Here is a 25,663-nt window from a genome sequence, read left to right as displayed (position 1 = left end):
TGCTCTTACTTTATCATTTTCATATCGAGACAACATGATCGATATCTTTTTTGTACGTCCAGTGGCTGGGTCTCAGCGGTTAGCATTGCGGCTTAGCTTAGCGAATACAAATGAAGTCTATAGGGGGTCAGTAGCCTACAGTAAAAGTGAACAAATAAACGTTATAGAAACCCTGAAGCTGGCATTTCTGCACGTGCATTTAAAATAAACATGTTTAAAAATTAATTCGAAAAACAAGAGTCCTTTTTAGTTGTTTTAAAATAAGTTTGATACACGGAAGTATAGTGTGTTTACATCCTGCGCTGTGATCCGCGGAGGGATACACCGGTGAGCAGGCGCAGACGTAGCCTATAAACAAAACTGTTGTTTATTTGACCTAACGATATCTCCAGACTATAGTAGCTGCAATGAACGACTTTGAACGCGATTTTGAAGAGTTTCTTGTAGCGGACACAGATCCAGAGCCATACCTGTTTGAGCCGGAGTATACAGATGAGGCACTCTAGGTGTTGGATGCTGAGCGGGCGAGAGGAGAGGCTGAATCCTCTGAAGCAGCGGAACAGCAAGGGGCCAAGGGGAGACAGAGGTCAGGGGAGGATTGGTGGTTTAGCTGCGGGGCTTGCCAACCTGTGCCTATGGAGGTGGAATCATTTTGCTGCACAGAATGGGATTCGGTGCTACCATCGTTGGGGAGATGTATCATCAGGAGGAAAACCACTGCAGAGGGTGCATCACAAGGAGTGAAAACTTTGCAGCAATCACTAATCCTGCCGTGATTGAAACATTTTTTCATGTTCCTAAGATAAACTGGAAAAAACGCCCCAGGCCTGCAGGAGCTGATGGAAAGCTTTCAGTCGAGTGAGTAATATTGTCCGTGTCGTCTCTTTGTTTGCTTTTACCGAGTGACCTAGCGTACCTGCCCCAGAGCCAGCTGCAGCTGTTGCTCTGGTGTATCCCGCCTCGCAGGACGTGAACACACTATAGTTCCGTGTATCAAACTTCTTCTAAAACGACTAAAAAGGACTTGCATTTTTTGAATTAATGTTTAAACATGTTTATTTTAAATGCACGTGCAGAAATGCCAGTTTCAGGGTTTCTGTAACGTTTATTTGTTCACTTTTACTGTAGGCTACTGACCCCCAATAGACTTCAATTGTATTCGCTAAGCTAAGCCACTGGACGTACAGACACAAAAAAAATATCGATGATGTTGTCTCAATATGAAAATAGAGAAAAGGCATAACTCCCAAATCGTTGGAGTATTCCTTTAATAAAGCCCTGGAGGGTGGGGTGGGTTAAAGAGTACCCACCCGGACGGGACGCTCTAAAACTAAAGCGAGCACACCCGCAAGGAGGCATTGGTCAGCAGTAAACCTGGTGTTCTGTTGGTTGGGGGATTTTGACAGGGTTGTTACACAAAAAAATCCAAGAGCAGGGCAGAAATCTGAGAGCAGAAATTCCGTGAGCGCACAGAAACAGTTTGAGTGCGAGGAGAAAAGCCAAAGCTCGAGCAGGAAATCTGTGCAAGTGTGTGGCGTGTTGTGTGTGTGGTATCTGAGTACGAGCAGCATAGTATCTGAGTGCGAGCACACAGTTTGAGCAGAAACAGAGTAGATCCAAGCGCAAGCAGAGGTTATTTGAGTGCAAGGGAAGGGTTTTTAAACGTGAAATCAATAAATAATGCTCTCAAACTGATAGACCACTCTCTCAACAATCAAAAAATAACATACAGCTACCTACCAGCCAGTCAGAAAATAGCATTGTTATATCCGGGTAAGATACAGGTGATCTGACTGCAGCAAGAAGAGGGTGCACACACAAGATGGGGGTGCCTTATCATGTGTACAGTAAGTCATCTCAAAATTTGATTTTGTACTGAATGAAATTACTTGTTGTACTAAAGGAAAACAATGAGAGCCTATCTCGGGGAATATCAGCTTTTTACCTTGTCAGATTGACAAGACCGCATGTGTACTTTAGCCAAGAGCATTCAAATTAAGGAGTTGTTGGTGGCTTAGAGCATAGAGCAGGCGCCCCATATACAGGGCTTTTGCCGCAACGGCCCGGATTCGACTCTGGCCTGTGGCACCTTTCTGCATGTCACTCCCTCTGTCTCTCTCCCCCTTTCACGCTTAACTGTCCTGTCAATTAAAAGGCAAAATGACCCCCAAAATTAAAAAAGAATCCTAGCTAATTTCAGCAGCTATTTTAAACACATACAGTATAGATGGTTGATGACTTATTTGAAATTTGAATCCTTTATAAACTATCATACCCAAGGCCTGCCACATCGGTGCAGTCAACTAATCTGGTTAAAACAAACTCTATCCAGCTGTACGCTAACGTTAATGTTGAGCACTTCACATCAGATAACGTTAGTTATTTGACTTACCATGAAACGTAGCTAGCTTATTTCACTAACATTAGCTAGCTAGCTAACGCGGAGCACTAATGTTAGTTAGTAATATTATTAGCTAATGTAGCCTACTGTAGTTGACAACCATCAGTTTTTTTGATACATTTCATGAAAGTAGGCATGATGGTAGGTAGGTAGTGATTGTACGTTGTTGTTTAGTATCAATCAATCAATCAATCAATCAATCAGTCAATCTATTTTATTTATAAAGCCCAATATCACAAATCACAATTTACCTGACAGGGCTTTACAGCATACGACATCCCTCTTTCCTTAGGACCCTCACAGCAGATAAGGAAAAACTCCCCCCAAAAAAACCCTTTAGCGGGGGAAAAAAATGGTAGAAACCTCAGGAAGAGCAACTAAGGAGGGATCCCTCTTCCAGGACAGACAGACGTGCAATAGATGTCGTACAGAACAGATCAGCAAAAAAAATTAACAGTAATCAGTATGACACAATGAGACAGAAAGAGAGACAGAGACAAAGAGACAGAGACAGAGAGAGATGCAGGACAGACGGTAACGGTAATAGTTTACAACAACATTAATGAAAGTAATAATATTATAGTTATAATTCTGGCTATTGTGGTACAATATGTTGAAAATATATATTAATATACTGATAGTATACATATGTGACAATAATCATATGTGTGTAATTACAGTAGAAGTGTGACTAATGATAGCAGCAGCAGGAGGCATCTGGCAGGACCACAGCAGCAGCACAACCACACACATCACACTATACAGGCACCGCTGCGATATGAGTTAACCTGCAAGAAAGTGGAGCACAAAGGCTCTGGAGAAGAAGCCGGGTTAGTGACATGCAGTATGGCCGAGTCAGCAAGATGCAGTAACAGGACATGAGAGAGAGAAAGAGAGAAGGAGAGAAGGTGCCCGGTGTATAATGGGGGTCCCCCGGCAGACTAGGCCTAAGTCAGCCTAACTAGGGGCTGTTACAAGGCAAGCCTGAGCCAGCCCTAAGTCTTAAGTCTAGTCTTAAATGTGGAGCCAGTGTCTGCCTCCCGGACCACAACAGGAAGATGATTCCACAGGAGAGGAGCCTGATAGCTGAAGGCTCTAATCTACTTTTGGAGACTTTAGGGACCACACCCTGCATTCTCAGAGCACAGTGTTCTGTTGGGATAATATGGCACTATGAGCTCTCTAAGATATGACAGAGCCTGACCATTTAGAGCTTTATAAGTTAACAGTAGGATTTTAAATTAAATTCTGGATTTTACAGGAAGCCAGTGCAGAGAAGCTAAAACAGGAGAAATATGATCTGGTTTCTTAGTTCCTGTTAGTACACATGCCGCTGCATTCTGAATTAGCTGGAGAGTTTTTAAACACTTACTGGAGCTACCTGATAATAGGGAGTTACAGTAATCCAGCCTTGAAGTAACAAAAGCGTGGACCAATTTTTCTGCATCTTTTTGGGTCAGGATTGGCCTAATTTTCGCAACTTTACGCAGATGAAAAAATGCAGTCTGTGAGGTTTGTTTTAAATGAAAATTAAAAGACAATGTTGATCAAATATTACTCTGAGGTTTCTTACGGTAATGCTGGAGGCCAGAGCAATGCCATCTAGAGAAACTATGTCATCAGATAAAGAGTCTCTTGAGTTATTTGGGGCCAAGAACAATAACTTCAGTTTTGTCTGAATTTAACATAAGGAAATTGGTGCTCATCCAGGTCTTTATGTTTTTTAGGCAATTATGAAATTTAGTTAATTGATTAGTTCCTTCTGGCTTCATCGATAAATACAACTGTGTATCATCTGCATAACAATGGAAATTTACAGAGTGATTTCTAATGATGTTACCTAAAGGAAGCATATATAGAGTAAATAGGATTGGTCCGAGCACAGAACCTTGCGGAACTCCAAAACTAACTTTAGTACGTAAGGATGATTCATCATGAACGTGAACAAACTGAAAACGATCAGATAAATAAGATTTAAACCAGCTTAGTGCAGAACCTTTAAGGCCAATTAAGTTTTCCAGTCTCTGTAGCAGAAGTTGATGGTCAATTGTGTCAAACGCCGCACTAAGATCTAATAAAACAAGTACAAAGACGAGTCCTTTGTCCGAAGCAATCAGAAGATCATTTGTAATTTTAACTAGTGCTGTCTCAGTGCTATGATGCACTCTAAGTCCTGACTGAAATTCCTCAAATAAATTATTATCACGGAGAAAATCACCCGGCTGGTCTGTGAGTACTTTCTCAAGGATCTTTGAAAGAAAGGGAAGATTAGATATTGGTCTATAGTTGGCTAACACCTCTGGATCCAGGGTGAGCTTTTTTAGGAGAGGTTTAATTACAGCTACCTTAAAAGACTGTGGTACATAGCCTGTTAATAAAGATATATTGATCATATCTAATATTTGAGTGTTAACTAAAGGTAAGACTTCCTTAAATAGCCTAGTTGGGATGGGGTCTAAGAGACACGTTGATGATTTAGATGACGAAATCACTGCAGTCAATTCTTGAAGAGAAATCGGGGAGAAGCAATCTAAATATATATTAGGTCTTACAGCTGTGTTTGAGGGCAGATGGGTACTATCTGACGACAGGAGGTCATGAATATTGCCTCTGATAGTTAGAATTTTGTCATTAAAAAAGCTCATAAAATCATTAATGCTAAGGACTAAATGAATACAAGGCTCAATAGAGCTGTGACTGTATTATGTAGTATTATGATATTATGATAATGTTAGGGTTCATCTTCCAGGCTTATAGCTATCAGGCAGCCAGTTGATTTTAGATAACTGCAAGGCAGTTAGTTAGTTAGAGACAGATATTTTTCAACTTCATATTGCTTTGAGGTGTAGGGCAGATATTCATTAATTCAAGCTTTATTTTAACTCGAAATTATTATTTCCAGTATCGTCAAGTAATATCAGGGCACTGTTCAAGCAATAGTGACACCACACCTCCAGAAGATACAGTGTTAAGGTTCACTTGCATTTTTTGGGTGCTTTGCTTAATTGATGAAATGAATACATAAAATAATAAATTTAAAAAAAGGTTTTAACACAAATTAAACTGAGAAACACTCATCAGTGCCTTTCTCTTGGTCTGTTATTCTTCCTATTCATTTCTTTTAAGGCACAGACTTCAGAGACAATCTAATGCTCATCTTTCAAAGGAATCTTTGTTGTCGTGTGAATTTGGACATGGACCCAGAGTGCGTAAGATTCCTCTCAGTAGCCCAAGAATGTGCTGTGCTCCCACGTAGAAGCCTCTTGTTGTCTTGTAAAGACGTTAGCGCGTCAGGTCTCTGAGGTGAGTAGAAGAATGCAGCAGGAGCTCTATGGGTTTACCAGAGACACTAGGTCTTGCACTAGTCAGTGAAAAGCGAGGATGTGTACACCCAAAATGTGAGGATCACTGGAGCATTGTTATGAAGTTAAGTGTAGTGAAGAAGTGAGAAGTGAAAGACTATCATCTCTCTCAGTTTGCATGACACTGCAGTAACTGCAGAGATTTGATCCAGATAGAAATTTCAGCTGGACTCTTACACAGCAAATAGTCTTGTTTATGTATCATCCAAATGCCTTCAAAAACCCACCTCTTGTGTAGTTCTCTGCACGCCAGTTCCATCTATCTCACTCTCTTTTCCTCATCTCAAACACTAAAGCAGCCCATCTGAAAAGCTGAAAAAGTTGGCTCTTCTACCGGCTAGGTCTGGGAAGATGTATCATTGGAGACTGAGGCTGCAGCGATGTTAAGCTTTTCTCCAGGACTAATGATAACCCCTCCAAAACTTCCACACACAATTATCATTTGCAGTTGCCGTAAAAGCCCCCTATCTAAGAATAGTTGAGTATTTGCTCAGCAGCGTGTCAGTTAGACTATGAAGTTGTCAAGTGACTTGAGGCCTTTCCAGAGTCCAGAGTTCCAGTCAACTTTAAAGAGGACCACGGTGAGAAACCCACATAAACCTATACATGACAAGCTGATGTTGATAATAACTGAGCAGGATAAATTAAACATATCTTGCAGCCAAGCACAGCATGCTAAAAACAGAGCTGATCTCTGTGCTTGCTGCTCAGTGTGGGTGGCGCATTTGTTTATAAAGCTATTAGCAGAATAAATACACTTTTTTACACTGTAACATGTACTTTCCACATAGCCAGTCAAATATGTTAGATAATATATACATTATAACCAAGATTGCGCACTCACAGTGGGCTCATAACTCACATTGCGTGATAAGTACTATTTAAAATTTAGCAAATAAGCTTAATATTAGCATTTATAGTTTTGTTGTAATGTTTTCACTTGTGCATACTTTGATAAATAACAATTCAAAACCATGACTTGAATGGAATACATTTAAAAATATATACAAATATGTATCAAAAAGAGAAGACCACCATAATATAATATCACCAAATGCCTTTCACATTAAAGACCACTCAAATATATATTTATATCCATTAGTATGAGCATATACTCAATGCAGAGCAAGGGTCTTTAACTGGACTATTGCAATTTCTTATCAGGTTGCCCCGATAAGCGTCTAAAGACTCTCCAGTTGATCGTGAATGCTGCGGCACATGTACTGATGGGAAGTATGAAAAGAGATCATATTTCTCCTGCTTTAGCTTCTCTACACTGGCTCTCTAAAATTCAGAAACTAGTTCTAAATCCTTCTCCTCACAAAGCTCTATATGTCAGGCTCTGTCATATCTTAGAGCTCATAGTACCCTATTATCCCACCAGATCACTGTGCTCTGAGAATGCAGGGTTACTGTTGGTTCCTAAAGTCTCCAAAAGTAAAATAGGAGCCAGAGCCTTCAGCTATCAGGCTCCTCTTTTGTAGAACCATCTTCCAGTTTCGGTCCAGGAGGCAGACACTGTCTCCACATTTAAGGGTAGACTTAAGTCTTTACTTTTTAAACCTTATAGTGGTGGTTATAGAGGTCTGGCTCAGGCTTGTCTTGGACCACCCCCTAGTTAGGCTGATATAGACCTTGTCTCCTGGGGGACTTCCTACAATACACTGAGCTCCTCTCTCTTCCTTTCTCTCTCCATTTGCACAAAGTCATGTACCATAATGCATATTACTGCCTTGACTTCTTCCCTGGAGCTATTGTGCTGTCTTGGCTTGTAGGTTCTCATGGTCAGGTTGCAGGAGGGAAACACTATTCGATTGGGTGATAGACTTTGACACACCTGTGCTTCCACATTGGCCACTGTTGCAGGGCAACATATTAAAGGACTAGTGTGTGTAGGATTTAGTGGTGTCTAGTGGCTGAGATTTAAACCAACTGAAACTTCCCCTTTGTGCACAGTGTAGGAGAACTACATTGGCGAAAATGCTACTGGTGTTCTTTAAAGCCAGCGTTTGGTTTTTCCATTATGGGCTCCTGTAGAAACATGGCGGCGCAATATGGCAGACTCCATAGAAAAGGATCCACTCCTTATGTAAATACACACATTCAAAGGTAACGCAAACAAAAAAGTTCTTATTTTCAGGTGATTTTACTCTAAATAAAAACAAACTTATCATATTATATTCCATTAGTGCCAATATATCCCCTAAATCCTACACACTGGACCTTAAATTGAATTTACATTTTTTACAGTGTAATTTTTCTTAAAAGTTCTTCATTTTCTGTTTCTGGTAGAATGGACCAGTAAAAAAATCTATGCCACATCTGAGATGTTATGCTTTACATCTGAGAAAAGCATTACATCACAGACACCAAATTAAACATACTGTCAGTCTTGTTGTTTAGTACCCTGTCCCACCCACTCCCCTCCAAACATACACACACACACACACACACACACACACACACAGACTGAGCATTATTTTGGTTACTTGGGATCATACCATAGGAGAGGGAGCATCAGTAGAGTTCTCGCACTCAGCCTCTCTGGGTCTCAGTCATCACCGCCCTGCTGAGATGATGCTGACACCAGGTAAACAATAAGAACAACGCCCACACTGAAACATCCCCCCACTTAATGGCACCTCTCTCACAACAAGGGGGATTAAAGTTTAAAACTATAAAGAGGGCCTTGACAAGCTTAGATCACTAATAAGCCCCACTGATCACACTCAATGGTGGGTGATAACTCCAGTAATAATGATATTAAGTTTTGGTGGCTGTGATATGAGGTCTGGGATGGCAGCTTCATTCTTTCTGCACAGCCTATTCATCAACACCAAAAGGGTCTTGCATCAGTTAAATTATTTGATATATCCCTCTTGCATTCTTCTTTCTCTGAAGATACAAACAATTTATGGTACAATGGTTACAGTTTTTCTCGATTGCTTAGACACATTTCTCGAAACTAAGCTCCATTCCTCAAAACCCTAAACACAAATCCAAACTGCACACTCAACTCCCCAAACATGAAACTTCCAGGTGAAAACCAAACGTTGCCTTCACACATCACACAATAGTCCAGATAAACACACACACTACAACATAGTCTTAGACACTGCGGAGATCAATTCATAACACTGCCACAAAAACCTAAAATAAATAATGTTGCTTCTGGTTCTCCCCCACAAAACCTCTTTAAATGATAAACACAATAGACAAATGTTTTTACTTTTTTTATTCATAAGGGAGGAAAAAAATAAGAAAAACATGTTTACACAAAAATATAAATACAGAAAATGGCAAAATAAAATGCCAAATACAGAAAATATTTCACTCTTGAACATCATCGCGTCTCTGGTCTGGGTCAGGCCAGAGAACCTCATCCACATCACATGCAAAAACAGAAGTGGGATGGGATACTGTAACTGTAAACAATTCTTTTACTGTAACAGAATGGGAGCCTACAGTAATTCCATATTACATACTGTAACTGAGATGCATACAGAATGATAGAGCAAACAGCTACAATACTGTAAATATATACATGCTGTACAGTACTGTAAGAGCTCTGGGTACAGCAATCTAAAGTAGAGTACAGTAGAGAGCAGTATGCACATAAAATACTTACCTATTTTCCTGCCTGAAGGTCCGTATGATGCAGGCAACAGTGAAGCGGCTAAGGTTTGGCTGCACTGGTTGCCCAGCCTCCCTCATTGTCAGGCCATGCACAAGGACATGGTCGACAAGAATGGCACGAATTTCATCACTCACTACTTGTCTCCTCGGCCTCGGCCTCAGCCTCCCTCTTCCTCTTCCTCCTCCTCTTCTTTAACCTCTTCCTCTTTCTTGCCGTCCAGGATCCATTGTTCTAAAAAATGAACTGACCCAGGACCCTTTTAGACGTTCTGATTGGTGTGTGAACAATTTTGTCTCCTAGTGTTTTCAATCAGGTAATTGTGTGCTAATTGGGTTCAGCCTTTGCTGACTGAGTGAACAATATCGAATGCTTGTGCTTTCTGAATGAACACAAGGTGCAGGCAATGATAATTAAGGGGATTTGTGTTTACAGTTTTGCACTAAAAGTTAAACTAATTTGAATCATGTGTGTAAACAGCTCAATACGGTTAACAGTTTAGGGGAATGGGTGTGTCTTTTGGGAGATGGCATTATGCATTAGGATATTTAGTTCATAAGTCTGGTAATAATGTGAAAGCAATTGAAAAAAACTGTAAGACATTGGAGTAAAGACTCCCACACAGGCATACATGTGCACACCCAAAATGTTCCCTGTAGCAATGGTCAGGAGTGGATAAGGGCATAATGGAAAGGAGTTTGTTATTGGAGAGTCACTGGTTCTCATCTCTGAGAAAATGTGGACCCGGAAAGTGACTAAGATGTCCTATAATGTGTTTCAGCTGCTGAAGGCACATTGATAGAACTATGTGGTTGTATGGCATAGCTGCTGTGTGAATGCAAAGCATGCTGCACTGTCAACTTTCCCCAAGTAAACAACTACAACACACATTCTCAAATGGTTGTGTGTGTGTGTGTGTGTGTGTGTGTGTGTGTGTGTGTGCGCACGCGCGCGTGCGTGCGTGCGTGTGTGTGTGTGTGTGCATGCGTCTGTGTGTGTGTTTAAGGTGGGGTGGTGGGGTTGTAAAGAGCAAGTAAGCATCCATCACCTCCTCCTTGCTTGTCACTAGCACCCCTTGCGCTGTAAATAACTGTTGTTGTTAGTAATATCAAACGGCTGGTTAACAGCTAGATGAGCAAACCAACTGTCCACCCCCTCCCTCCTTCTCTTCCGCCTTCTGCCCCCATTACTACCATCACACAGCGCTCTCTCACTAAACAGCTGGGAAACTCCTCTTGCATAAACACATGGTGTCATCATCTGCTTTCACACACACACACACACACACACACACACACACACACACACACACACACAGCCCCAGGGATGAGCCAGCAACAGGTTTGACCTCTGACCTGTAGATGAGAGGCTCGCTAACTACAGATCCCAGCTAGATAAGATCCCTTCACTGATAATTAGCAGCAGCACAGTCACCTTATCTACTTAAAAATGGCAGTTTCATAACAGGCAGTAAATAATTTTGAATAATAAATAAAATTTGTTTTTGCAGTATACAGCTAGTCAGTCTACTCTGCCAAATACACTTCACAAAAGAAAACATATTGTGTTTCAAAATATTTCAAGCAGCTCCTCAATAACAAAGCAATGTGAGACAGTAGTGTCCATCAATAGTCCACACAAAAGGTATTTTTATAATGTACACACATGGACTGCAATCAGGGGCAGGCCTGGAATTTCGTCATGTTAGGGGCGAGGCCACTTGGCCTTTCGTGTTGTCAATTTTTTGAGGGCACAAAGACCAAAAGCCAGGGCAGCAAGGCCATAAAATAAAACAATGATTTTAAGTCCACGTTCATAATGAATTTAAGGACTAAGGATGTATAACTATGTGTGAAATGAATAAATAAAACAAGCTCAAGTAATAATAATGGGTATAATAAGTAATAATGTGATTTATTTAATAGCACTAATAAATCCAATATGTTTTGAATATAGAACAATCAGATTCATGTACTTATAAGCAAACAATCTTAAATATTAGGCCTAAATATTTTTTGAGTGTACATGATAAACTGATTCACTGAACAAGACTGGCTTACAGTTATTTTTGATGTGTTGTTAGATAGCTAACAAACAAACAAACTACAGCAGGGCTATTCAATTAGGCTACTATTTCAACTGGGCCGCATTTCAAAACCAGATCATGTTGATGGGCCACATTTTTAGCAGCGAGCAACTGATGCACTTTTTTTTCTTTTTTTTTTTGCATACATATATATATTTATATATATACAGGCATGGCCCTCCTCAACATGATGCAGAAACAGAATAAAAAAGAGCTATCACTGCACAGAAGCACAATAAGTGACATTAACAGTATCTAATAACACACACTATCTCACACACACAGCATCTCCCTCTCTCCTCTCCTTCACACACACACACACACACACACACACACACACACACACACACACACACACACACACACACACACCCACACACACACCTCACCTCCAGATGCTTTCCTTATAGGTCAGCTACACAGGATATAGTTTTATACAGTCCATGGTAGCAACAGTCATGTTTACAACAACAAAGTCACTATTTAAAACCCAATAATATCTCACTGGAATATAAATATTCCTCCTGACATCAGGAGGAATACATACAGACAGCTTTCATTTTAGTATGTCGTTAACAGTTTGCTGTTAGCACCGCGAGCACGATGTGCTTGTGTCAACTGCGATCATAAATCATAATAGCGGTGAATGAGAAACTGTGGACAGAGCAGATTGAAATACGGCTTCCTACATGCTGATCACATGTATTGATAAAGTATTGGCTTGGCTGGCAGAGGTTTTATCGCACTTACTCACAGTAACAAGTGTAGCTGTCATTAACTAGAGTCATCTTGAAGTTATATTCCCTTCATCTGCACCGCGGCCCCACCGCTGCAGAATGATGATACATGAAACCGAAACTTTAAAAAGTAATGCTGATAATGGCGGAGCTTACTGTTATTACGGTGTTGATTAAACTTGCCTTGGGTTGTTTAATACTGGGTCTCGGTACCAATCCCTGCCCGGGCGTTTGATGAAGTCTCCTGGTTGGCCGGTGATAGATTGGTGTCAAACTGTCGTTACAGCCCGTCCGAGCGCTTCATGCCAGGCTCGAATCAAACCCACCACTGGTGATGTACGCATCGTCTCATTTGATGTTTCTCAGTAAGAGTCCAGAATGTCATCGCATTTTTTTCCTCAATAGACGCAGGTGTCAAAGCGGTGTTGACAGGAAAGAGGCAGAGGAGAAAACCGCAAAATCACCTGGGGCAGTGCGGGCGGGGCATCAAGGCCACTGTGGCCTTAGGGCAGATATTTTTTTCAAAGGCACAGGGCCAAATGAGGAGGGCACGAGAGCCATGGCCCTCGTGGCCCTCGTGAAATTCCTGCCCTGGTCAGCGGTGAAAGTAAGCTGGTACGGTCCATTACTGCGTACCACTAAAAGATTCAGTGGCGCTACGCAGCTGTAGCCGGCTGCCAGCTTAAGTCCACATTCAGAACCAGTCATGGCCGCACTTTAGGCCAGAAAATAGATCTGCTAGCAATATATGCAGTTTTAAACATCACTTTGTCTGTTTATTAATTGCTTTTAACTCGTTCCAAATTGCTTCTGAACCGTCCGTGCTATGTTTTGGTCCATGTTGGACGGGCCTTGCCCAGACATCTCCCTCTCTCCCCCAGCCCCTCCTCTGGGAGAGAGTCTCCTATGAGCCCAGCCTTCGAGACGTGCAACACGCTGTTAAATGTCATTCAGTTCATCAAAAAATATCCCAATTAAAATCAGTAGCATAATAAGCAGATATGTTCCATGTTATTTTGTTTAATTTCAACAACACAGAGAACAGCTTGAACAAGCTGCATGTGAGCTAACTAAGCTCAGGGATTTCACTCTCAGCAGTATGTGACTGCGAATGCGTGTCTACTTCCAAAACACAGCGGTTGAGGTGCATTTGATTTATTGTACTGGGACATTTGATTTTTCCACAACTGGACCACAGACGTCAAAAAACGCTGGTTGCACCGGGACAGGACAAACAATAAATGAAGCACTTTAAATATGTTTTAACTTTAATGTTTATTGAGTTTATTTTATAGTTTATTGAGTTTATTGCTATGTTAATCAATGTTTTTTACAAAGAAAAATAGGTAAGGAGGAAAAGAGAAAAATAAAAAAAAATGACATGCATGGTTTTAATTGTTCATTAAGATTTCATACATGCCAGTACCCTAAACATTAAAACAAATATTTTACTATACATGTTAAGTGTTTCTAATTTCTTTCTACTCCATACAGGTACAGTAAAATATTGAAATGTTTTTATTTGTTTGTTTGGTTTTTGACTTTGCTTTTTAAAAATGCATGAAGCAAGGAGAGGTGAACAATATGAAGCAGTGAAGGTTTTGGTAATAGTACCGGCAAGAATTTAAAACTACTTTCACCCCTGACTACAGTATGGTCAATCAATCAAGCCCTATACACTTTAAGGATTGAAAAATGCTTGGACTAATTTTTCTACATCTTTTAAAGGTTAGTTAAAGGACATATCTTGAAGAGAAGAAGAAACTTATAAAATATTTACTGCTGAGGGCTAAAGAAATACAAAACTCAATAGAGCTGTAGCCGTATCTAGTGGAGAAGCTTTTGCCAAGTGGCATGTAATCGAGTAATCAAATCAAATATCAAAATTTATTAAATAATGGACAGATAAAAAGAGATTCTGTGGAAATACTTTAAAGCCTTTAATATTGATGCCTTACACCAGAACAAGATGGAGGGTGTGGTTAAAACAGTGAGTGGGTTTATGTACACTCTGACTGAAGCCAATCAGGTATAATAATGAGTTAATGCAGTACTGAGGCTGTCATTATCAACGCCCACATGAATATAAAAATCCCCTCCAACAACACACTTTGCTTTTATTGCCCACACAGATGATGAAAATCTTAATTCATCAGTTCCAACAAGTTCAATGTGTCCAAGGTCACAGATCAGGAGTTAGAGTTGGAATCATGACCAACCCTGGGCAACAGAGCAACACTTCCAAACAGATAGACACACCTTAGCAGTTAAGTGGTGAGATCATAGACATGGATTCTTTGAGTCCTTAGTTGATCATTCACCAAAGGCCCGGGATGTGGTCATCAAGCATAAACTCACGAGAGCAGTCAAAGGAGGATGCAGGTTCCCAGTCCAACATCTCCTCACATCCTGAAATACACATTCCACTCTCACACACACACCCATCTATCTGTCTGTCTGACTGTCTGTCTTGTATATTTCTAACTATCCATCTCCACATGGGAGAATTCTCATGTCACACAGCAGTACACAAACAACTTTAATGACCAGATGCGTCATGAAAGGTACTCTGGGTGCACTGGTCATTGATGTTCATGTTCATGTTGATGTACAACAATGCAAATTGACATTTTTTTCCCTCCAACAACTAATGCACATGGTTGGGTTTAGGCAACAAAAGCACGTGGTCAGGTTTAGGCAACAGAAGCATGTTGTTAGGTTTAGGAAAAGAGAACAGGGTTTGGCTTTATATTCTTATGGGATGCGAACACCGCTTTCCTGGGTGAAAGTCAGTGTTTGTTTGACCCATCCACCACCTCTCCCACCTGCCCTACTCAGAATTTCACCACCTTAAATTTCGTTCTTGTCTCGCCACGTTTCCCCCTGACGCCGCTGAGCGTTACTAAACTATAATGGCGACCAGCCACATATCATGCCAACGTTAAAGGACAGCTTTTTTTCAATTTCAACGACTTCGGAGTGAGACCGTGTTGCACCGTCAACTACTGAGCTGCAGAAAGATGCTTTGACTCTTAGCTTTCAATCTGCCACAGGACTGTACTAACAAAATATTAGCTGACAAATGTTAGCTACTTCCCTAAATAGCAAACAGATGTGATAACTGATAAGCGTTTGTGACATGGTAGTTGTCAGGGACAGGGTTAACATTATATTAGTTATCCTGAAAAGGGGAAATTATGGGGTCATTTTTTTATTAACTTTCCAGTATGTATTTCACAAACTAGCTTACAACTTACCATGAGCTGTGATTGGGACACTGTCTGCCAACGTCAAGAGGAGGGGCTGCACAGTTCTGACAGTATTGTAAACAATGGAGTCGGAGTAAATTCTGGTGGACAAACTATGCAATTACACCATCATTACACTACCCAACCCTTTAATTTCTGAATTATATGCTCTGTAAAAAATGCTTCCATATCAGCACATACTGGAAAAAGTATATGCTGATACCAATGTATCTGTGATGGGCCCATAATATTGGTCAGATGATAAATCAGTCGAGCTCTAATTTGTGACCAAGGCCCTGTTTAGACAACAATGGTTTCTCTAACAACGGAAAAGTCTGTCCTGCATATGTCAAGTTTACATGACAACAGAGACGATGCTGTTTCCAAAAAGTTGCACTCTGGAACCCGTTTTCAAAACATTGTGTTTTCAGGCACCCAAAACGCCGCTGTCGTGTAAACGATCGGCTAAAATGCAACTAAAGTTTACCGTTTTCAGGTGAAATCGTTGTCGTGTAAACAGGGGCCAAGTTGGCCAGCACACTACACTACAAGCCAGTTGGCTGTTGAAACAGGTGATGTGCCTCACGTTTGAAAACCATCTGGTACCGACTAGGCTGACACCATTAGCCTGCTCAAGTCGAGCTGAGACTGGCCAGTTTACACCGCTGCACCTTTACTCTGCAACATTCTAATACAGATTGCTTGCAACCCTTTGTTTGCAACCCTTTTCTTGCAACCCTTTGCTGCATGTCAACCCCCACTCTCTCTCTCTCACCCCATTTCAATCTGTCCTGTCCATTAAAGGCAAAAAGCCCAAAAAAATAATCTTTAAAAAAAAAAAGAATAACAAGGCTAATAGTAATAGTAATAATCTGAAGAAAAAATGAATAATTAAGTAAATAAGTACAAATTGAAAAAAATAAACAAAAACAAAACCCTTTTCCATAAAAAGTGAAGCATATTGTGACAATATTTTGATAGTATATCAATATATAAGTATATATGTTAGATTTATAATATAAATTCATATATGTACATATATATATATATATATATATATATTTATTTATTTATACATATACATACATATATATATACGCATATGTACATACACACATACACACACATACATACACACATTCTTTTTTGTTTTCATTGCATCACTGGAGACACATAGGGACAAGGGCCTTGTCAGAGTTCTAATCAGTAACCCTGTAATGAAACCTGAGACCTGCTACCCTGTCAAAGCAAAGCTCAAACACACACCGTTATTATCCACTGCACCTTCAAGGCCTGTGATTGAGAACGTATTTGTGATGGTCCCAGTATTTGGCATCACAGTTGACGCTCTTTGTACTCATTGATGTACAGTGACAGAGAGAGGCCCAGTGCTCATGTCTCCAAGCTTCTTCTGCCTGGAAACCCTAGAGTTATTTTGTGTCATCAGGTTTTAATATTAAAATAACAAAAAAAACATAACATTTACCTGTGTTGGCTATTGTCTTGGAGTGGATATTAGACATTGTGATAAGAAACTTTTGAGACATGATGGAATATGATTTTACAGAGAACAGTGGGTACTAGGGCTGCTTTAGAGTGGCCTTTTATTGTGGCCAGCCTAAGGCACCCCTGTGCAGTGTTCATGCTGTCTAATCAGCATCTTGATATGCCACACCTGTGAGGTGGGATGGATTATCTCGGCAAAGGAGAAGTGCTCACTAACACAGATTTAGACAGATTCGTGAACAATATTTGAGGGAAATGGTCTTTTGTGTTTGTAGAAGAAGTTTTAGATCTTTGAGTCCAGCTCTTGAAAAATGGGAGCAAAAACAAAAGTGTTGCGTTTATATTTTTGTTAAGTGTAAATAGATAAAAAAAAACAAAGTTAATATATATTAAATAATAAATGATTGCACTGCCTGCAAAGTGTATTTCAGAGACAAATTGAACTTCAGAGACAAATTGTATTTCAGAGACTAATTGTATTTCAGAGACTAATTGAATTTAATTTGTGTGAATAATAAGTCATACTTAATAATACCGAATACACTTTGAAAGACTAGTCGGGCTTGAAAACAAACAAAAAAAGATATTAAAGCCCTCTGAAATGTAATATATGGGCCGTGTTACCCCTAAATTCAAACTTATTGCTAAAATGATCACTCTGGTATGATCATATATGTGTACAGAAAATACAATAGTCAAGATTTATATTATAAAAAAATATGTAGATTGTATGTATTACTCAGCCCCATTGCACACTTTGTGGTAATAAGGTAGTAAAATGTTTGTGGCGTCACCAACTGCACAGCATGGAGTGTCAGTTTTACAAGCCTAACGAGCATGGTCCACATGAGAATATTTTTGCTTCTTCACTCCTTTTATCAGACTTCTGTTCTGTTCTGGACTGTAGACTGTAGGAAACAAGGACGTGCAGAAAGGCTTGCTGGTGGCAAGATGAAGGAATGCAAGAATGTCCTGTCAGTCATTACTTTGCCAAGCTGGAGGTAAACTGCTGGTTTTTGTGGCCGGGCCTGGTTTTCTCATTTGGGGCCATATGAAAGCTGATCCCATCATGTGATTGAGCTTTCCATTTTGTTTGTCTTTGCAGTGCACATACCATTCCTCATCAGCCCCAACTATTTATTTTCATAGGCTGTTTGGAAAGGAGAGTGGGACCGTCCACTGAACTTTGACCTTAAGGTTTACCACAGGAATTACAGTGCCCCCTGGTGTGGGTCAGGTCCTCATTCACTATACAATATGCATGCTGTTATTACAGCTGGGACATGCTAAACATAACAAATTGTGCAGTTGGAAAGCATGTAATGGTGATGACATATATTATAGGTCTAATTAAAGATCAGTTGTCTGAATGTCATTTCAATTTTAAGTTTTTGGGGGGGGTTTTGAGCATCATCCTTCATATGTCCTTCATATGTACTATACATGGTAGCACAGTGTGATAAGATAAGATAAGATAAGATAAGATAAGATAAGATAAGATACACCTTTATTGATCCCACAATTGAGAAATTCCAGTGTTACAGCAGTCAAGGGTAAAGAGTCAAATTAAAGATTTCAGTATTTAAAAACTTAAATGCAGAAATGCAAATGCATGCAGAAAAAAGTACAAAAAATACAAGAAACAGCAATAAATAATGTTAATAATAATAATAATAATAATAATAATAATGATAATGAGCAGTGGATAAAAAGTGAGCAATGGATTAAAGTGAACATATTTAGTGCAAAGTGAATGTACAAATAAACAAAAACATGATGAGGCAGACGATGGCAGAGTCGTCAGAGAACTTCTGCAGATGACAGGTGGGGGTGTGGTATGAAAAGTCTGCAGTAGAGGGTGAAGAGGAACGGTGCCAACACTGTCCCCTGCGGGGCCCCTCGTACTGCAGACAACCAAGTCCGATACACAATCCTGGGTCCTGACATACTGTGGCCGGTCCGTGAGGTAGTCCAGGATCCAGGATGTGAGGTGATTAGCCACCCCTATGTGCTCCAGTTTGTCCCTCAGAAGCGCAGGCTGTATGGTGTTGGAAGCGCTGGAGAAATCAAAGAACATGATGATCACAGAGCTTCCGGGCTTCTCCAAGTGGGAAAGAGCTCTATGCAGGAGGAAGATGATGGCGTCGTCCACCCCAATGCCAGGCTGGTAGGCAAACTGCAGTGGGTCCATTGAAGGGCTTACTGCTGGGCGGAGACGAGACAGGACCAGGTGCTCCAGAGTCTTCATGAGGTGTGATGTTAATGCCACTGGTCTGAAGCTGCTGAAGTCCTTAGGATGTGGAGTCTTGGGCACAGGTACTACGCAGGATGTCTTCCACAGCTGTGGTACTCTCCCCAGCCTCAGGCTCAGGTTGAAGATGGTTTCAACTATCCCGCACAGTTGGTCTGCGCAGGACTTCAGGAGCCTGAAGCTGATGCTGTCTGGACCCGCAGCCTTCCTCGTCCCCCCCTCATCGGGGGGGTTGCAGCCATGATATCTGGGCCAGGGGAGGGGCAGACTGATCAAATCTGTTGAAGAGCAGATTCAGATCATTCACTCACTTCCGGTCGCCTTTGGCTTGGGAGTCTGGACATTTGTGTCCTGAGATGGTTTTCAGACCTCTCCAGACTCCGCTGACGTCACTCTGCTGCAGCTGTTCCTCCATCTTCTTTTTATATCCTTCCTTTCCCCACCTGATGTTTCTCCGTAGCTCCTTCTGCACGGCCTTCAGCTCCTCCTTATTTCCACAGTTAAAAGCTCTCCGCTTCTCCTTCAGGAGAGCTTTTATATCTGGAGTAATCCAGGGTTTGGTGTTGCAGAAGCAGCGTACAGTCCTGGTGGGTACGGTACTTTCCACACAGAAGTTAATATAATCTGTAATACATGATGTCAGACTGTCAGTGTCCTCCCCATGGGAATCGCTGAGTACCTCCCACACAGTGGTCTCAAAGCAGTCCTTCAAGGCCTCTTCGGCCTCATCAGACCACCTCTTCACAGTGTGGGTGGTTGCTGGTTCCCTCTGCACCAGAGGTCTGTAGACAGGCAGAAGTTGAACCAGGTTGTGATCAGCTCTTCCCAGGGAGGGCAGGGGGATGAGTGGTATGCCTCCTTGGTGTTGGCATAAAATAAATCCAGTGTTTTATTGTCTCTGGTGTGGCAGGAAACATACTGGGTGAAGGTGGGCAGGGTGGTGGATGGACAGGCATGGTTGAAGTCCCCAGAGATCAGAGGGAGGGCCTGAGGTTGCTGTGTTTGCAGCCTACTTGTAACAGAGTGGAGAATGTCACAAGCAGATGGGGGGACATACACATGAGAAAACTCCCTGGGTAGATAATATGGTCTCATGCCAACAGCCAGCAGCTCAATGTCCCTGCAGCAATGCTGTTCCTTGATAGTGATGTGCCCAGAGTTACACCATCTATCATTCACAAACACAGCCAGCCCGGATGTCTTCATCCCCGGGGTTCAGACCAGATGCTGTTCTATCTAAACCTGGACCTTTAACAAATAAGTTCAGTCACATGTAATTAGACGGGCTGCACTTGTATAGTGCATTTCTAATCTTCCAGCCACTCAAAGCACTTTTTACACTATGAGTCACATTCACACATTAACACACTGGTGGCCGAGGCTACCATGCATGGTGCCACTTACTACTCAGTACCATTCACACGCTCTCACACCGACAGTACAGCCATACAAGGCAATTTGGGGCTCAGTGTCTTGTCCGAGAATACTTTGACATGCGGACAGGAAGAACTGGTGATTGAATCGCCGATCTTCTGATTAGCGGACAACCTGCTCTACCTCTGAGCCACAGTCATTCCAAAAATCCCCATCAAATTTTATTTATATTTAAGTATAATGGACTTTGTTGTATTTTTTTTTAAATATCTCTGAGATAAGTAGAACAACTGTCATGTAAATGCAGTAAGAGTCATAAAGGTGAGTGAAGCCCAAGCAAGCACCTGATTGGAACAGGAGGACCACACATCTGTGTCATTCAGATTCATATTTAAGATGTTGCGTTTCTTGTTTCCCACAACATATTCTGTTCAGTTATCTTTTCACTGATGGTTTTACTTTTCTATCTGTAGATAAGTGAAGGGTTGCTGTATGCTACTCTGAAGTGACTGTTTACATGAATCATGTCTCAACTTGTGCTTGATTCATTTGTTTTGGATGGGGGAGTGCCACTTATTAATGTCTCTGATGACAGTTCCCATTTTGAGCCTAACTGTTAGGGCTTTCACACCGGCAGGGCTCCGGCACGGTTCTTGTTCCGGCTCTGACTCCATTCTGGAGTCTCAAAACCTTGGTGCTGTCTGGCGAACCAGCCCGCATCCACTCCAGTTTAAGTGGAACCAAAGTGGGAGAACGTTACTCCGTGTCACTCAGGCGGAAGTAAAGATAACAGCGGCAGGCGGAAATAAACACAGCAGCCGGCAAAATGACAGATCGCATGGATTATCTGCAAGCTTTCGATTTGTTACTCCAATTATTTGTTTTCATCCAACAATCCAGCATGCACCAACTGTTGATGATGAGAAGATGTAGAAGACAATTACGTATAAGGCGAATGGTATGTGAAAAGTATATGTATACGTTTTATTTTTTGCAGACGTAGCTAACGTTAGATTACACCGAATCTAACAAAGCATTGGGAAGAAAACAGAAATTTAATGGAACCTTTAACTTTACAGGCAATCATAAATGCCATGAGAAGATGGAGGGTGTGGGCACATCCATATCCACAGGAATGGTGTTGTTCCTGGCTTCGACGATGACATGTTGATAAGGAACTTTAGGGTGTCACGGGAGACCTTCAGTTACATCTGCCGTCGTCTAGGCCCTGTCCTGCAAAGCGAGACCACCAACTACCATTAGCCCATGCCTGTGAATAAACGGATTGCCATCGCCCTGTGGAGACTGGCCACCAACAATGAGTACAGGAGTGTGAGTCACCTTTTTGGCGTTGTTATTTCAACAGTTTGCCGTTGTGTGCAGGCCTTCTGCTATGCAGTCATAAAGGTGCTGCTTCCTGACCACATCAAGATCCCTGATGCCAGAAAGTTAATGGAGATGGCTACGTATTTTGACAACAGGTGGAGGGCACCTCAATGTGTTGGAGCAATGGACGGCGGCCACATCCCCATATTAGCACCTGAAGTGTTCCCACGCAACTTATATAATAGAACGGGATGGCACTCCATTATACTACAGGGTGTTGTTGATGGCAAGGGTCTGTTCTGGGACGTGTGTGTAGGCTTTCCTGGTAGTGTACATGATGCAAGCGTGCTGAGACAGGCCCATTTCTGGGAAATTGTGAGTGATGGACGGTTTTTCACACAACACACTGTCAGTGTCGCTGGACGTGACATAGGACACTACATAATCGGAGACCCTGCATACCCACTGAAACCTTGGCTTATGAAGCCTTTTTAGGATACCGTCCGGCTGACCCAGGAGCAACACAACTACAATGCCAGACTAAGCAGTGCCAGGGCAATTGTGGAGACAACATTTGGGAAACTGAAAGGCAGATGGAGGTGTCTCCAAAAGAGGAATAGTCAGACTCCCAATTGGATCTTACCCAGAAGATGGTTTTAACATGCTGTGTATTGCACAACATTTGTAAAGAGCATGGAGACCGGTATGTGGAAGGACCTCCAGTGATGGAGAACGTGCAGCCACCTATGTTACAGGAATGTCAACAGGAAGGAGTTGATGTGAGAGCTGCATTGCTTTAACTCTGACTGATGGACAGATTGATTGTACTGTATTGTGTTTTTATTTTCTATCATTTTTGTAAACTGTACGGTGCCTTCTTAGCTTTGCATATTTTTCTTTGCCACTCCATATGCATCCAGCTCTGTATTTAGTTAGTTATTGTGTACTGCTTTTTGATGTTGAGAGAGAAGTGGCATTTATGTTAGCAAAGTTCTTTATTGACAGAATGTCCTTTTTACACTGCCTTTGTTTCAGAATAATTGAAAATAAACAGACAGCAAAGGTCTGATCAAAAAGAAAAAGTGACATGTCTTTCTTACATAGAAATATATATACAGTAACAGACAGATGTGCAGATGTCTGTGGTTAGATGTTTACTACTCAAACATATTATCACCATCTTAACTTTATATAAAGTGATGTATACACCTTCAAGTATAAAATGTAAACAAAGAATCATGAAAACAACAAACTTGACTATAAATAAATAACATGTCAGTTTTCTGAACATATTGTAACAGTGAAATTAAAGTAAAGGTCCTTCAGTGCAAATGTTCAATTCTGTCCTTGATTCGGGTTGCTGACCACCCTCTATGGCAGAGACCATCCTCTCCACCAGCCTCGGAAGTGTAGTGGTGTTCTGCTCCTGGTGTTGCATCATCCTCTCCTCTCTCGCTTCGGCTCTCTCATCCGATTCCATCAGGTATGCAAGAAGAGCATCCTTGTTGTCATCTCTCTTCCTTTTTCTGGGTAACAGAAAACAGGTTTTAAGCAATACAGAAATAATTTTCCCAGGTGGCGCCTGAGGTCAGGAGGACAGGACAGATGCCAGCCATAATGACATGATAATACTATTCTGACTATGCCCAAGCTTAGCATCGTTTCAGCATCAACATGCACCTGAACTCTATGTTAGTTTAAATATAATCTCTCAAGACAGATTCTGCAATTTACATTGTAGAATCTGTCAGCAGCCCTGCTTGAAAGACGACTACAGAGGGGGGGATGGCGGGGCTTTGAGTTTGAACGATGCAGCGCTTTAGCCAATCACAATGGAGGGGGCGTGGCCGAGACGTGCAGGTGTCCCCAGGAAATGTGTACCTACAGAAACAGCAAGCTCCACATCCATAACGACCGCTCCACCCAAAACGCCGTCTCATCAACGTGAAAAAATTTTTTTTTCCACCGGATGTCTTAGTTACAGCATGAATGAGCAAACTGGAGTAGTTTCATGTCGTATCCGACAACGGGAGGCTTTTAACAGATGACGTCCTGATATTAGCTTTGCTGACTGTCCCTGTCAGCTGCAGCCACTGCTGCTTTCTAGACATCGTGATTTCCGATAACTGAATAAATACCACACATAGCAACACAAAACTGCTTTGCTAGCTCACTCATGTTGTAACTAAGATATCCGCTGGAAAAAATATTTTATTCACGGACCGTTTATTGAGTTATTACCTTATTTTTATAGTCTATGGTTATTACAGACATCGCTAACGGCTAACGTTAACAGCTAATGGTTAGCGCAGCTAATCTACGATAACCATGTTAATTACAAAACTCACAGAAATAGTAAGGTTTGTTCAATCATTGTATTTCTAGACTTAACAAACATCAGATTAGTCTACACGGTGATATAGTGACATGAAACATGTGATATATAGCTAAACTCTGCTGGTTTTCTACCCTAAGTATTTGTAAACAACACGGCAATTCCCTGGGGGCACTGCTGGAAGTTAAGGGCATGAGCAATCGCCGAGGCTCCTGCAATTCCATTAGTTGAAAAACCCTGGGCTGTGCCTCCAGAGGTAAAGGAAGAAAAAAAAAATTTTTTTTCTTTTTTTTTTTTTCCCGATGGATTTCCAGATTGGTTTAAATATAACCAGGGGTGATTTATATTGAAATACAAAGCAATGTTCATAAAACATTATCATCATCATCATCATCATTATCATCATCATCATCACTAGAAGGGGGTCTATCCACAAATACTTACTTACGCCTCTTTCCTTTGCTAGCCTCTGATCAGGGATTTCTCTCTCCTCAGAAGCAGCACTGTAGTGGAACAGATAAGTGACATAATCGTGAAAATTGGCATGAGCAGTCTACATGAGTCACTTGACAAGAAAATTGCCAGAGCCAATTGAAATATCAAGATGGCGGCCATTTTTCAAGATGGCCGCCACCTTAATGGAACAGTTAAGTGATGTAATTGTTTAGTTGGTGATATAGGCAAGAAATTTGGCATGAGCAGTCTCTATGAGTCACTTAACAAGAATATTCTCCCAGCCACTTGAAATTTCAAGATGGCGACTATTTTTCAAGATGGCCGCCACCTTTTGGAGCAGTTATGTGGTGTAAACATTCAGTTGGTGATACAAGCATGAAAACTGGCATGAGCAGTCTCCATGGGTCACTTGACAAGAAATCGTTCACAGTCAACTGAAATTTCAAGATGGCGGCTGTTTTTCAAGATGGCTGTCACCTTAGTGGAGCGGTTAAGTGATCTAATCCTTAAACTAGTGATACAAGCATGAAAATTGGCATGCACAGTCTATATGGGTCAAATAACAAGAAACTGCTCACAGCAAATTGAAATTTCAAGATGGCCGCCACCTTAGTGGAGCAGTTAATGTAAGTATGGAAACTGGTGTGAGCCACCTACTGGATCCTCAAAAGATCCCTTTTCTCATATAAACATATTGGGTTTTGTCAGTAAAGAGGATTCAGTATAAATTTATTTTATATGTTTTAGATGCAATGCGATGAAAAATACATCAAAATACAGTTGTGTTGATTGGTGATTACAAGTAAATCAGAAAGAGTGAATATCTGCACTACCAGGGCACACTGGTGATATATCACTGCTGTTAAACTCAGCGTGGGGTTCAATGTCAGCTAATTAAAAGTTAGTGTCCCAAATGTTATCTAATTTACTCCAAATCAATTAGATAG

The 25,663-nt window shown here is 41.2% G+C and overlaps 1 protein-coding gene across 2 annotated transcripts in view; it reads left to right on the top strand.

Annotated features, from left to right (window-relative positions):
- Window positions 1-25,663, top strand: part of LOC125904025 (collagen alpha-1(XXIII) chain-like) — a 129,477-nt gene that overhangs the window by 74,954 nt on the left and 28,860 nt on the right. The window contains exon 3 of one of the 2 annotated variants that reach the window (XM_049601289.1): window positions 21,679-22,734. The exons of the other annotated variant lie outside the window; for it this stretch is intronic. Within the exon in view, the coding sequence (XP_049457246.1) occupies window positions 21,679-21,770 (92 nt within the window). The 3' untranslated portion in view covers window positions 21,771-22,734. Of the gene's footprint in view, window positions 1-21,678; window positions 22,735-25,663 lie in introns of those variants that run through there. 2 annotated transcript variants of the gene reach the window in all.

This window comes from Epinephelus fuscoguttatus, linkage group LG16 (genome assembly GCF_011397635.1).
Source record: "Epinephelus fuscoguttatus linkage group LG16, E.fuscoguttatus.final_Chr_v1".
In the NCBI taxonomy this organism is placed as follows: domain Eukaryota; kingdom Metazoa; phylum Chordata; class Actinopteri; order Perciformes; family Serranidae; genus Epinephelus; species Epinephelus fuscoguttatus.
This window is presented reverse-complemented; position numbering and strand designations above follow the sequence as displayed.